The following is a 14,569-nucleotide window of genomic DNA, read 5'->3' as shown; positions in this document are numbered from 1 at the left end:
TTCTGAACTTGCTATTTCATGCTCCCGTCGCCTCAGCGGTGATGTCATGGAAAGACATAGACATGTTATTATTGCCCAGTTAGAGACTGTAAAGGAAATTATGCTGCTGCCTCTAAGTTTCCATTTTCCATGAAAAATTTTTTCTCATTGCCCTAGCCACTTAGACTGTGAAAAAGAAAAATGATTTAATTAGGAAACAGTCATGATTAGATTTCGTAAGCGTACTCTTTCAACATAAAAGTTACAGCTAAAACGAAAAATTAAAAAAAAAAAAAAAGCTACAGCTACATTGGGTTGAATAATGTCTTTTCATCAGACTATTCCAGAACACATCAAGGTGCTGAATAACAGCTTGAGGAAGAAAATAAAGAAATATGAACTGCTACCCAGAAAGTAATCTGTTCAAATGAGATTTTAAATGTGACAGGAAGAACAAGTGAGGAGTCTACAGAAGCTGAGAAAATAGGAAGAAATGCAAATACCAAAGTGAGGGGAAGGGCTTCCTAGGTGGCCCAGTGGTTAAAGAATCTGCCTGCCAATTCAGGAGACACAGGAGACTCAAGTTCGATCCCTGGGTCATGAAGATCCCTTGTAGTAGGAAATGGCAACCCACTCCAGTATTCTTGCCTGGAGAATCCCATGGACAGAGGAGCCTGGTGGGCTAGAGTCCACATCACAAAGAGTCAGACATGACTGAGCACACAACACCAGTAATAAACTGAGGGGAGTAACCTTCTCTTTGGGGATTACCTTTTCCCACCTAGGAAGCAAGGAAAGACAGCAACAGGCTCTCCACACCAACAGATGGTGATGAAGATGATGGGGATGATGATGATAAAGAAAAAGACGTAACTGTGTTTGTTTCAGCAGCACATATACTAAACCAGAATGACACGGAGAAGGATGACGTGCAAATTCACAAAGCAAATCTATATTTTTTGTAACTACGGGAGGTAAGGCTTCCCTCATAGCTCAGTTGGTAAAGAATCTGCCTGCAATGCAGGAGACCTGGGTTCGATTCCTGGGTCGGGCAGATCCCCTGGAGAAGGAAATGGCAATCCACTCCAGTATTCTTGCCTGGAAAATCAAATGGACAGAGGAGCCTGGTAGACTACAGTCCATGGGGTTGCAAGAGTCGGACACGACTTAGCGACTAAACCATGGGAGGTAAGGGATGTTAACTAAATATATTGTGGTGATCATTTGTATATACAAATATCAGATCACTATGTTCCACATCTTAAACTAATACAGTGCCACGTGACAGTTACATTTGTATGAAACTGGGGGAAAAAAAAAGTTTAAGAGTTGTACAGAGTAGGAAGTAGAAGACAGAGAAGAACTAACACTCTGTTCAGTGTAGACTAGAACCAGAGACAGCAAAGTGTGATGGGGATCACAACTGTACTTCCAGGATCTTTCTGCAATCTGTGTGTGTGTGTGTGTGTGTGTGTGCAAACAAGCATGTATGCACCAGAAACTGAATCTACATCTATTTCAGAACCTGAAGGATTTGTTTACTTGTCACTTTCTCGGAAGTTCAAGGTATGACTTCATGTTAAGCTCTGAAACTTTCCCGCAAATACATCAGAAAAAAAAAATTTGATGGAAAAAAATTATGTTATTTAGAAGTTATGAAATCTGTGTGATTCCATTATAAAAGACACTAGGCTGCTTCTTCTTTTTCTTTTTTGCAGTTCCACCAGAAACAGCAAGCATTTCCCCCATGGTCTTGGGAGACATCTGAAAATTCCAAACACCAAACCATCACAGCATCTGTTGAGGACATTTTCACAAGTTCATCCTATACTTAAAACAAGTTGAAACTCACTTAGCCAAGCTTCCTTCTCAGTTCAATATCTCGGCAATAGGTCAAGAGAAATGTCAACATGTCACTGGGAAAAAGGAAGATGCCAGGTCATGCTCCCGAGACCTGGCCAAACAACCTGAGCAAGAGGAGGTCAAAACTCAGAGCAATTCCTATCTGCTCAAGGGTTCTTCCTAAGGATAAATCAAAACAAGACTGCTACTTCCCAGCACAGCCTTCTCAACTCTTTTAAGAGAAACTCCTAAACAGAAAACAGTTCTGGACTGCGGTCCTTTTACGACACAAGGATGTGTTGTTATGGAGACAGCTCTGCAGGCTCCCTTGGCAACCCCAGTGTATAATTAAGTCTGGTGGTCACAGAACAGCCAGAGGTGGTCTCCATGGAGACCAACAAACACACATTTTCACAGGCACAGCAACTGCTCTGAATCAATGACTCTTTATATAGGCAGAAAAACATTGTGAATGGTACATCAATTGCATCTTTTGTTAGGCAGTGTCTCATGAAATATGCTGTGCGAGAGTCTATTCTCCTGAGCTTTGATCTCTGAGCAGAGTCTGGAGCAGGCAGTTCCCAACTCAATTCACAGTCTAGAACCAGCAAATACAAATGGAAAATGCAGACTCAGGAAATCACTGGTTAATCTGGTAGAAGAATTAAACCAGGGGTCGACAGGGCCAAGGAGGGCCTGTCAGCTGCCCGATACTCACTATTCCAGGGCTGTCTAAATATTACTCAACCCTCTCTGAACATAGACATTATTATTATATTTGTTTACAGATGAGAAAACAAAGCACACACCTAGAAAGTGTGGCTGAGCTGGGACTCAGAGCTAGTTCATAAATTCAATCTTGTTCAGGGTTTGAGTGATTCTACACCATGCTCTGTGTTTGCATAGCACTCCATGGTTTATCCTTACATGCATTAATCTCACAGGGGCTTCTCAGGTGGTGCTAGTGGTAAATAACCTGCCTTCCAATGCAGGAGATGCTGGAGACACAGGTTTGATCCCAGGGTTGGGAAGATCCCCTGGAGGAGAGCATGGTAACCCACTCCAGTATTCTTGCCTGGAGAATCCCATGGACAGAGGAGCCTGGTGGGCTATAGTCCATGGGGTCACAAACAGTTGGACATGACTGAGCATGCATGCAACAACAGCAAAAAACAATAACAAAGACTCTAAATAAGAACACAGAGGAACATTCTGGTATAATCTTTATACATATCTTATGGCATTTATACATAATATATGTATGGCCTTTATACATAATCTTCCCCAGGAGAAGATGGAACTTGATAATAGAGATGAAAGAAAGTCTGATGGCTAAGTGGTTTCCTACTTTATTCTGATAAGTTCTATGAAAGACTTTTAAAATCTGGCACACGTTTTACTAAGTAGGCACTGACATTCAATGATATTGTTCCCAGCAGATCTTCATAACAGATAATCCTACAATTGGATGTAGATGCCATCAGCATTTAGTCCCAAGTATGAGACATTCCCTGTCCAAATCATGTTTTTTAATTTTCCTTTTATCTTCTGGCCCAGATCCCTTGCTTTATGGACAAAAAAACTGAGGACTAAAGGGGTTCAATGCATCGTGATCAAAGTCAGTCTTTCCTCTCCTGAATTCCCGCGAATCCCAGTTCCTCTGCCATGTAACTCACAGAACAGCCTGGCTACCTTCCCATGAGTGCACGTGTGCTCAGCCATGTCTGACTCTTTGCAACCCCATGACTGTAGCCCACCAGGTTCCTCTGGCTTGATTTGTCATTTCCTCCTACAGGGATCTTCCCAACCCAGGGATGGATCCTGCATCGACACCATCTCTGGCACTGGCAGGCAGATTCTTTACCACTGAGCTACCTGGGAAGCCCTCTACCTTCAAGTAAAGCCCAGGAAAAGGGTTTTACATTTCACCCCCCGCCACACACACACACTCCTTCTACTTCCCTTTGAAACTTATTTTCCAAATTTTCTCCTCATTCTCTAGCATCATGAAATCTCTGTATCAGGGTGTCTCCTTTTCTACTTTCAAGCTCGCCCAAGTCCCTCTTTTCCTAGAAAAGAAGTTATCTTCATTAGCTCTGCCCACCACCAGTCACAATCTTCTCTCCACATCTTAGGTATTGTTGAGTGTTTATGATCCCCCTCTGCCCGACTCCCACTTCTGCCCTTTTCCTTAAACTGTTTCCGCAAAGCTTAGCAAAGTGCGTGCTGTAGACTCTTCTTACTGTGGTCACTTTGACCTTTGGGTGGCATTCTGCTTTACTCCTTACAATTCTCCTTTAGACTTCCCTGCTCTGAACTTCTCTGATCCCCTCTACCTTCCAGCTATGACTTTTCTTTCCTGCTCATTATTGGCCCCTGGTATCTAAGTTTCTCCCAGGCTAAGCCCTAGGACTCTGCTCTGCTCTCCCCAAATCCTTTCACTCTCTTAGTGAGCTCCTTGATGGATAGGTTTTCTTGATTTCAACTGCATCTTTCTACAGGCGAAGCCCAAATGGACAAATCCCTGAACACTCATCTACATTTGACCCCATGTTTCCAACACAAAAAAGCTCCATGCAGATGTTTTATCACTATACACATCTGTCTAAAATGTATATCGCCAGCTTTCTCCTAAAGGATGTTCTTTCATAACCACCCCCATTTCTGTGCGTTAAGGCCACAGATCTCATTTGTCTCTAGCAAAAACTTTGGACTCACTTGTCACCTTCCATATTCATCACTGGGCTTCCCCAGTGGCTCAATGGCAAAGAATCCACCAGTCAGTGCAGGAGATGCAGGTTCTATCCCTGGGTTGGGAAGATCCCCTGGAGAAGGAAACGGCATCCCACTCCAGTATTCTCATCTGGGAAGTCCCACGGACATAGGAGCCTGGTGGACTACAGTCAATGGGATCACAAAGAGTTGGACACAACTTAACCACTAAACAATAACAAACAACAATATTCATCATTCCTTTGTCCAAACTATCCCCCAAATCTGTCCTAAAATGATCTGAGTCTTTGTTAGCTAATTTTATCACATCACATAACAGTTATAGGACAAACTGTATAATTAAAATTTATTTTCCTTCTAATTATAAGTCAGGCTTCCCTGGTGGCTGAGTGGTAAAGAATCTGCCTGACAATGCAGGAGATGCAGGACACTCAGGTTCCATCCGTGGATCAGGATCAAATTGTAAGTCAAGTTTGACCTTTCACCTTTCTTCCTGCCATCTCTACCTTGATTCACCTCTCTTCTAAATGCTTGGAAGTCATTTCCAATCTGTCTTAAGCACTGTCACCTTATTAATCTGCTTAAAACTTTACCCTCAGGGGACCTCCCTGGTGGCCTAGTGGTTAGGATTCCAGGCTTTCACTGTCATGACTCCGGCTCAATCCCTGGTCAGGAAACTGAGATCCCACAAGCCATAAAGTGCAGCAAAAAAGAAAAAATTACCCTTGGTCAGTCTCATTCAAAAGTTCACAATGCTCTCTATGGCTTGGCTTTTAGGGACTCCATTTTCTCCTACTCCGCTGAAGTTCCTCCCAATGTAGTTAAATATATTTCTTCCCATACATGCATACCAATGTTCAGTTCAGTTCAGTTGCTCAGTCGTGTCCGACTCTGTGATCCCATGAACAGCAGCACACCAGGCCTCCCTGTCCATCACCAACTGCCAGAGTTCACCCAAACCCATGTCCATTGAGTCGGTGGTGCCATCCAACCATCTCATCCTCTGTCGTCCCCTTCTCCTCCTGCCCTCAACCTTTCCCAGCATCAGGGTCTTCTCAAATGAGTCATGGCAGCAGTATTTACAATAACCAAGACATGGAAGCAACCTAAATGTCCATAGACAGAGGATGGATAAAGAAGATGAGATACATATAAACAACAGAATGTTACTCAGCCATAAAAAAGGGAAATAATGTCATTTGCAGCAACATGGGCAGACCTAGAGACTGTCATACTAAGTGATATAAGTCAGATGGAGAAAGACAAATATTATATGGTATCACCTGTATGTGTAATCTAAAAAATAATACAGATGAATCTATATACAAAACAGGCTTACAGGCATAGAAAACATGATTACTGAGGGGGGAAAGGGGAGGGAAGGATAAATTGGAAGATTGGAATTGACACGTACACACTGCTATATACAAAATAGATAACTAGTAAGAACCTACTACATAGCATGCATTGAGAACTCTACTCAGTACTCTGTAATGACATATATGGGAAAATAATCCAACAGTGAGTGGATATATGTATAACTAACTCACTTTGCTGTACAGCAAAAACTAACACAATATTGTAAATCAACCATGCATGTGCCTACTAAGTTGCGTCAGCCTTGTCTGACTCTTTGCAACCCCATGAACTGTAGCCTGCCAGGCCCCTCTGTCCATGGGATTCTCCAGGCAAGAATACTGGAGTGGGCTGCTATGTCCTCCTCCGGGGGATCTTCCCGACCCAGGGATCAAACTTGTGTCTACTGGAAGGATTCTTTACCATCTGAGCCACCAGGGAAGCCTAAAATAGGCAGAAGCCCTCGGAAATTGTTACCCAAACAAGTGAAGGATCAGATGCAGGGTCAATAACTAGAGACGAGTCCCTGAAGACCAACCTGCAGCACATGGGCTCTGAGAACACTGGACACAAGAGCTCCTGAGATGGGTTCTCCACCCTCACCCTCCCTCTTACCTTAGCAAAGAAAATCCAGGCTGCGCACTGCCCTGGAGCCATAAGGCTTTTTAGCTTCATGGTGCTGAACATGAGAAAGAATCCTAAAAATCCGCTGCAAGGAGAAAATAGACTTTTTTAAGTGAGACGTCTTCCTGTGAAAGTGAAAGTGAAGTCGCTCAGTAATGTCCAACTCTTTGTGACCCCATGGACTGTAGCCTACCAAGCTCCCTGTCCGTGGGATTTTCCAGGCAATAGTACTGGAGTGGATCGCCATTTCCTTCTCCAGGGGATCTTCCTGACCCAAGGATCAAATCCGGGTCTCCTGCAGTGTAGACAGACGCTTTACCATCTGAGCCACCAGGGAAGTCCTGTAGCCATTAGCTATTTTCTGTGACATTTTTTATTTACCTTACAAACATTAGTCAATTTTTAGTTATGACAACACCTCTATCTCATCTCTGTTTTCCAGTGATCTCTGGATAAAAACATCAAAAGTTAAAAAAAAACCATTAACTCTACTATGCCAAGGAGCTATGATGAGATCATTTCCCTGGAGGTGGGGAGGGGGTATAGAAATCTGGGAGATCCCTGGGTAAATCATAAAAGAAAAAAAAAATCTGGAGGACAGTATCTCCTGCTCCCTCTTATAATACTTCTGGAGTTTGGTGTTTGCCAAGGCAGAGCTTCAGCTTTTTTTTTTTTCCAAGCAAAACAAACTGTTAGGAAAAGACTTCCAAGGAAACGTTCATCATATGAAGTCAGAGGGTGTGGACTGGCCCCTGGGTTCAAGGTAAGAACTGAGGGAACTCTGCTCAATGGTAAGTGGCAGCCTAGATGGGAGGGGTGTTTGGGGGAGAATGGATAAAAGTATGGCTGAATCCCTTTGCTGTCCATCTGAAACAATTAGAGTATTGTTAGTCAGCTATACTCCAATGTAAAATAAGACGTTTAAACAAAAAAGAATCTAAAGGGGTTATTGTTGTTCAGTTGCTAAGTCGGACTGCAGCACCCCAGGCCACCCAAATCTCTTGGAGTTTGCTCACACTCATGTCCATTGAGTCAGTGATGCCATCCAACCATCTCATCCTCTGTCGTCCCCTTCTCCTCCCACCTTCAATCCTTCCCAGCATCAGGGTCTTTTCCAATGAGTTGGCTATTCGCATCAGGTGGCCAAAGTATTACAGCTTCCCCTTCAGCACTGGTCCTTCCAAATGAATATACAGGGTTGATTTCCTTTAGGATCGACTGGTTTGATCTCCCTGCTGTTCAAGGGGAAGGCTGCATAATAGAAGTCCCCCAAAACAAGGGGATCTACACAGAACAGATGCATTGGGAATAAAGCCTGAAAGAGCCCTCACTTCCCAAGGGGACCTGAGACTGGCCTTCCAGGGGTTTGACCTCTATGTACCTCCTCCTTTGTCCTTTCAGGGGTGTGGGGTGCCATCCTGCCATCTGACCTCTATTATGGGCGCTGGGGTGTGGTTCCCACCCAGCTCATGAGCCCTGAGAGGGAGGGGTCCCATCTTGGGCGTCTCTGTATTTCCCGAACAGACTCAAACAAGGTGCCTTGGTCTCAGCAGGCATTACGTAAGTGTCTTGACAGGTGTACTTAGAAGCGGGTTGAACTGATTAAACACACCTAAGGCCAGATTTCACAGAAATGCATGCCTTCACTTCATTAGATTTGATGAGCTCAGATTCTTGGGGCAGAACCAGAGATGGGGATTAGGTTTCCTCTGTGTACAATCCAGCCCGTTTGGCCTAACAGCCTGCAAAGTTTGCACAGGTCTGTCTCTGCAGGCGCGGGAGCCGGGAACCCAGCCCGCTCTGGATTAAGGCATTGAGTCACCCCACAGGAGCCCGTGTGGGGAAGCAGGAGGCTGGGAATCCAGTGACCTGCAATTCTGTTCCTGGCTGTGCTCACCAACCCTTGTAACCTTGACCAAATCCCCATTTTCTTCCCCTTTTTTTCTTGCCCCAGGTTCGGTGCTATGTTCTCAAAGCAGGAATAAGGATAGTCATTTCATCCCACCTGAAGGGAATCAGATCTTCAAAAGAGAAAGGCTCCCCAGCCCCGAGTCTCATTTTACTAACAAGCAAACTAAGGCAGAGACACAATTAAGGTCCAGGTTTCCTGGCTCTTCCAAAGCTCTCCGTGGCCCTTCAGACCTGTGGAAATGTGCTCTCAGCTGGAGAGACAGAGTGAGGTGCTCCGGGTCCCCGTGACTGTGAGGCTGGCAGGGGTCAGTGAGGTGGCTGGCCCTCCAGGGTTCCTCTTGGTGGCATCCATGCCCCGCAGCCCCAACATCACAGGTGCCTGGCTCTCCCCGGCATACCTCAGTCCACTTGGGGCTCCTCCTGTCCTCTCCCGAGGGCATGGTTCCATGTCGACCCTTCCCCTCAGCACAGACTCTTCGAGGACTCAGCTACTCCTGGTCTGTGACCAACATGCTCCTGAAAGTACCCATGAGTCCTTCCCATCACCTGACTTCCATGTCGGTTAATAATTTCTAAATGATTAATGGGTCCTGCCCTCATCCAGCTCTTCTACTTCCAGCTTGCCTACCCCTCGATGTGGAGGCAGGTCTTAAAAAGCACTGGGCGGACCCCAGGAGTGAGGGAGCCTGGGGCTCCCTGTTAATGGGGCCTCTGACCCCTCAGGCCTCCATGACCCCTCCTGAGCTCCCCCAGGACCTCTGAAGGTGACCTCTTGTAGTCTGAGATACAGTTATAGAGGAGCCATGAGGTGATGTGGGGAAAATTGAGACATTCTTTTTTTTTTTAATTTTACTTTTTTTTTTTTTTACTTTTTGGCTGTGCTGGGTCTTTGCTGTTGCACACAGGCTTTCTCTAGTTGCAGTGAGTGGCGGCAGTGGGGGGGCTACTCTCCACTTGCAAAGCATGGGCTATAGGGCATATAGGCTTAGTTGCCTCATGGCACGTGGAATCTTCCCAGACCAGGGATTTGCACCTGTGTCCCCTGAGTTGGCAGGTGGATTCTTAATCACTGGACCAACAGGGAAGTCCCGACACATTCTTAAAAGAGGGTAAGCTCTGTGTGTGCTGAAGTGAGATGTAGAATGTAATGGAGAGTTAAACTAACTCAAATAAAGATTTCCAAATCTTTTAAATGAAAAAACCTGATTTTTCATGTTGGGTTATGAGACAGATTAAAAGGGACAGAAATGGAGGCAGAAGATCACCCCACAAAGCCATCACCCATGGGCTGTGAACTCTGTTGCTCTGATCAAATTAACCAAACCTGATGCCCTCCCTCCACACCCTGGTCACCCAATACAGCCAAATAACCAGGCTCAAAGGGAAGCAAGCCCACGGACACTCACACCACAGATCCAAGCTAACAGGCAAGTGACAAGGCCTGACCAAAGAGACAGGAGCTGAGAAGATGAATTCTGTCAGTGCTTTCCTGAAACGTCTCTGAGGATGATTTTTTTTTTAAATCATTCTAAGGCTCAAATGCAGAAGAGTGTTAGCACTTAGTCATGTCTGACTCTTTTGCAACCCCATGGACTGTAGCCCACCAGGCACCTCTGTCCATGGGATTCTCCAGTCAAGAATACTGGAGTGGGTAGCCATTCCCTTTTCCAGGGGATCTTCCCCACCCAGGGATTGAACCTGGGTCTCCTGAAATTCCTGCATTGCAGGTAGATTCTTTACCATCTGAGCCACCAGGGAAGTCCCAAATGCAGGAGCATACTCTATAATATTGAGTTTGTGTGTGTGCTAACACACCCCCATCAGAAACAGCACCTAGCCTGCATATCAGCTTTTTGACTCTGTGAAGAATCACTGCTTCACGAGGCACAATCTCTTTTGTGTGGGAACAAGTGGTCTGGCTTTCATGCAGCAATTGCTCTTGGTCTGTTGATATTCTATTTACAGATAATAATACTGCCCACCATTGCTGGGCTGGGCAAGATGCTTAGAACTTTATGTACCTTATTTAATACACACAATCATCCTGTATTGGTATGATCTTTTCATTTCACAGATGAGAAGACTAAACTAAGGTTTGAGAGAACTAGGATAACTCGCCCAAAGACACAAAGGAGCAAACAGCTAGGCTGGAATTCAACCCAAGTGCAGTTTTTCAAATATATCAGAATCCATGTTTTTGAGACTTCCCTGGTGGTCCAGAGCCTGACTCTGCACTCCCAATGCAGGCAGCCTGGCTTTGATCCCTGGTCAGGGAACTAGATCCCACATGCTGCAACTAAGACCTGGTGCTGCCAAATAAATACATAAGAATGTTTTAAAAAATAATGATAAAAAAAAATAAAGAATCCATCCTTTGGGATTATCCACAGAAGCCTTTCCATTTCTCAGCACAAGAAAGTCAAGTGAAGTGGGGCTCCTGCAGGAAAGAGGGTGGGTAGGATGGGATGAACTTCTGTTTATCAGTGATGCTCAGACATTCAGTCATGTCCAACTCCTTGCAACCCCATGGCCTGCAGCCGGCCCCGTTCTTCGGTCCATGGGATTCTCTAGGCCAGAATACTGGAGTGGGTTGCCATGCCCTCCTCCAGGGGATCTTCTCGATCCAGGGATGAACCCATGTCTCCTGCATTTCCTGCACTGGCAGGTGAATTCTTTATCAGTAGCACCATAAATGCATCCATCTAATTGGTCCACATCTCTGATCCTTCCCAAAGCCAAATATCAGGGATCACCTTGTGCTCTAGACAGCTCCTAGCTGTTGGTGTCAAAATCTGTCTCTCAGAGTCTTAGGGTTCAGTCAAGGTTTTTTGGAGTTCGCCCCTTGGAAACAAGAGAGAAGTCAAGGCAGAAGCTGACAGGGTGTGAATCTGCACCCAAATCTTGCCTTGAACTGAATCAGTTTCATCATTTTTACATACTGAAGTTCTGTTTAAGAACTGCTTGTGGGAGAGAAAAAAAGTGGGAGAGTTCTCTCACTCCTGCAATTCTGAAAACTGCTACTCTGGCCAAGAAAATTATTCAGGACAGGGGACCTCGCAGGTCCCAGGCCAGCTCTGAGCATCCAAGAATGTCCTTTAACAACCCTCTGATGGCCGAGGGGGGAACCTTCCTCATTGGCACTGGGCACCATTTTCTTTTGCTGCACATTCAGACAATGGGCAGTGAGCCTGGGCTTCACAAAGACACAGGTGGTAGTACAGAAACATACAAATCCAGTGTGAGGGGCTTTACGAGCTGGGATTACCTGGCACAGCAGCTGCCGTGGAATCTGTAGAAATACAGGAACGGAAAGTCCAGGACGCTGAAGAGATCACCTGGTGGAAACAGCAAGAGCTGACACACATAGTCTGAAAGCCCCCTGTCCCCTGCCCTCAGCTGCCCAGAAATGCACTGTATCAGTGAATTCACTCTAGCACTCGAGGGTCTCTGTCATCAGCACTGTCTTAATATATTAATAATAGTATGATATGCTGTGCTAAGTCGCTTTAGTAGTATCTGACTCTTTGCGACCCCATGGACTGTAGCCCACCAGGCTCCTCTGTCCATGGGATTCAGTCAAGAATACTGGAGTGGGTTGCCATGCCCTCCCCCAAGGGATCCTCCCAACCCAGGCATCGAACCTGCGTCTCTTGTTGTCTCCTGCACTGGCAGGCAGGTTCTTTACCACTAGAGCTACCTGGGAAGACCAAGTATGATGACAGTTATGACCCATTTAGTGAGAGCCTGCCCTGAGCAGGACTCTGTGCTAAAAGCTTTCCGTACATTGTTTTTTTCAATCCTTGTAACAATCTGTGAGGCTTTCTTATCCCCATTTCAACTGGAGCTCAGAGAAGTGAAGTGTCTGAGATTGCACAACTTTTGAACTCTGGAGCCAGAACATGGACCTTGGTCACTCCAAACCCTAAGATCTTTGCTCTTCACCAGGCAGCCACCTCTGCCTCAGCCAGACTATAGGACAAAAAGAATCTTTTTTTTTTTTTAAGATTTTTCTATTATTTTTTTTCTTATATCTAAAAAAGGATCATGAGTGTATGCCTCTGACATCTTTTCTCATTTTTGTGTTTTAATTACCAAAGAGAGCAGGGGCCAACGGCCATGCATACTCATTTTAGTTTAAGGTCCAAAGGGTACATTTATTTCTAGTGAAGTAAGTTCATTCTTTTAGTTCCACTTGGTGCAAGAGGAAAATCACACATATTGGCTGCTTCCCTCTCTGGAATTTGAACTTCGTCACAAACAAGAAGTCAGGAGATTAAAAAAGCAGAAAGCCTTCCAAAAATGTCCAGAGAAAAGGAATTAAGCATTTCCACGGCAGATAGCCTAATCCTTCCAAATCTCGGATTTCTGAGATTCTGGAGGCGCCAGGTCTTCAAGACCCCCAGGCTTGAGTCTGTCTCTCAGTTCTGGATGGTCTGGAGCCAGAAAGGCTAGTTTTCCTGAGTATTCACAGCATGGCAGTGGCAGTGGAACATTCTTCATCACTTTTTCTTTTTTTAATTTTTTAATTAGAGGATAATTGCTTTACAATTGCTGTATTGGTTTCTGCCATACACTAACATGAATCAGCCATAGGAATACACATGTCCCCTCCCTCCTGAACCACCTCCTATCTCCCACCCCATCCCACCTCTCTGGGTTGTCACAGAGCACCAGATTTGAGTTCCCAGTGAATTTCCACTGGCTGGTACTAATGAACCTATTTGCAGGACAGCAACGGAGAGGCAGACACATAGAACAGACTTGTGGACAACGGGCGGGCGAAAGAGAGGGTGGGATGAATCGCGAGAGTAGCACTGAGACATGTACATTACCGTATGTAAAATCAGATCACTAAGCTTATTAACCAAGAGTTTCAGAACAAGAGACACAGTGCGTGCTACACTTCCTCAGCCTTAGATGATCTCAAATGGTCCCTTCGCTGTTCATTTGAAACTATCACAAGATTGTTGATTGGCTATACCCCAATACAAAATGGTTTTGGTGTTAAAAAAAAAAATTACATTTTTAAAAAATGATCTCAAATGATTCCACCATCAATTGGGAAAGAAAGGTGTGAATTCCATTTCTCTGGAGGGTTGCTTTTTTTCTACCGTAACTATCATGATTTTGTTTGGTTTGGTTGGTGCATATGTACCTGTGTTTAAAGTGAGAGGGTCTCCAAGGATCTGGTTTTCTTACGGCCCAGCAAAAGGCTAAGAATTTTGTTTCTCTTTATATTTGGCCCCACTGAACACCTCTGTCATCTACTCGAGACTTATTTGGGTGGAGGCACTTTGTAACCAACATCAGGCCCAGACGTGTAAAGCGCATGAAGAGCTCCACTGCTTCTGAAGGCCCTTTCCTTCCAGAAGAGACAGCCAGGGTAGCCTTGAGCATCCGGATCCTAGCGGGCGGCCCCAACCCCCTGCCAGGAGGGTGGAAGGATGTTCTCCGAGGCTTTGTTCTGTCTCTTTAGCGGCTGTTGGTTCTTGGCTTTTTCCCAACCTCCCTTTCAGAGTGAGGGAGACTGCAGTGCAGTCAGTGTGATCAGGAGGACTAGGCAGAAAGGAATACATTAAACGCAAACCTCATATTTCCCTGGGTGCTACCGCCTCACTCAGGGGAGGTGAACTGGGCTCCTGGTGCCCAGAACAGGGAGGTGGGGCAAGAGGAGATCTTGACAGCCCAGCCCAAGCTGTGGAGGGATCTGCAGGGCAGTGGAGTGGTCATGAGTAGATAGGAAGGGAGGAAGATAAAGCAAAAAAAATCACCATCCTAAGGAATTGACAAGTTACATAATAATCCTCACCCAAATCCTAAAAAATTGACCATATAAATTATTGAGAGCAAAAGAGAGCATAGCTGGCTCTTCTCGTTGAGCCATTTCTAAAACCTCCACACATTTGTCATGTAGTTGATCCCATGACGGTTTCTTCTGGAACCATCCTGTTCTTGACGATTCTATGATTCGACGATTCTATGATTATTCATCACTTGTATCCACTGTGTTAGGGCCATCTCTGACAAATAACAAGTGCTAGTCAACCAAGAGTATCCGGGAGACCTCAACACCTCCTGCTTTCCCTACAGAGAATGTTCCAAACACTTTCCACTTGGCTCTGCT

At 45.2% G+C, this 14,569-nt stretch overlaps 1 protein-coding gene across 5 annotated transcripts in view; it reads right to left on the bottom strand.

Moving 5' to 3' along the window:
- Positions 1-14,569, bottom strand: part of TMEM241 (transmembrane protein 241) — a 123,855-nt gene that overhangs the window by 36,365 nt on the left and 72,921 nt on the right. For 4 of the 5 annotated variants that reach the window (XM_027526007.1, XM_027526008.1, XM_027526009.1 and 1 more), the window contains 2 exons: positions 11,711-11,780; positions 6,526-6,619 (listed from right to left, as the gene is read on the bottom strand). In XM_027526007.1, coding sequence (XP_027381808.1) covers positions 6,526-6,619; positions 11,711-11,780 — 164 coding nt within the window. The remainder of the gene's footprint in view (positions 1-6,525; positions 6,620-11,710; positions 11,781-14,569) is intronic. The other variant, XM_027526011.1, reaches the window with a different exon arrangement.

The sequence above is a fragment of the Bos indicus x Bos taurus genome, chromosome 24 (genome assembly GCF_003369695.1).
Source record: "Bos indicus x Bos taurus breed Angus x Brahman F1 hybrid chromosome 24, Bos_hybrid_MaternalHap_v2.0, whole genome shotgun sequence".
Lineage (NCBI taxonomy): Eukaryota > Metazoa > Chordata > Mammalia > Artiodactyla > Bovidae > Bos > Bos indicus x Bos taurus.
The sequence above is the reverse complement of the archived record's forward strand: the minus strand, read 5'-3'. Positions and strand labels throughout refer to the sequence as shown.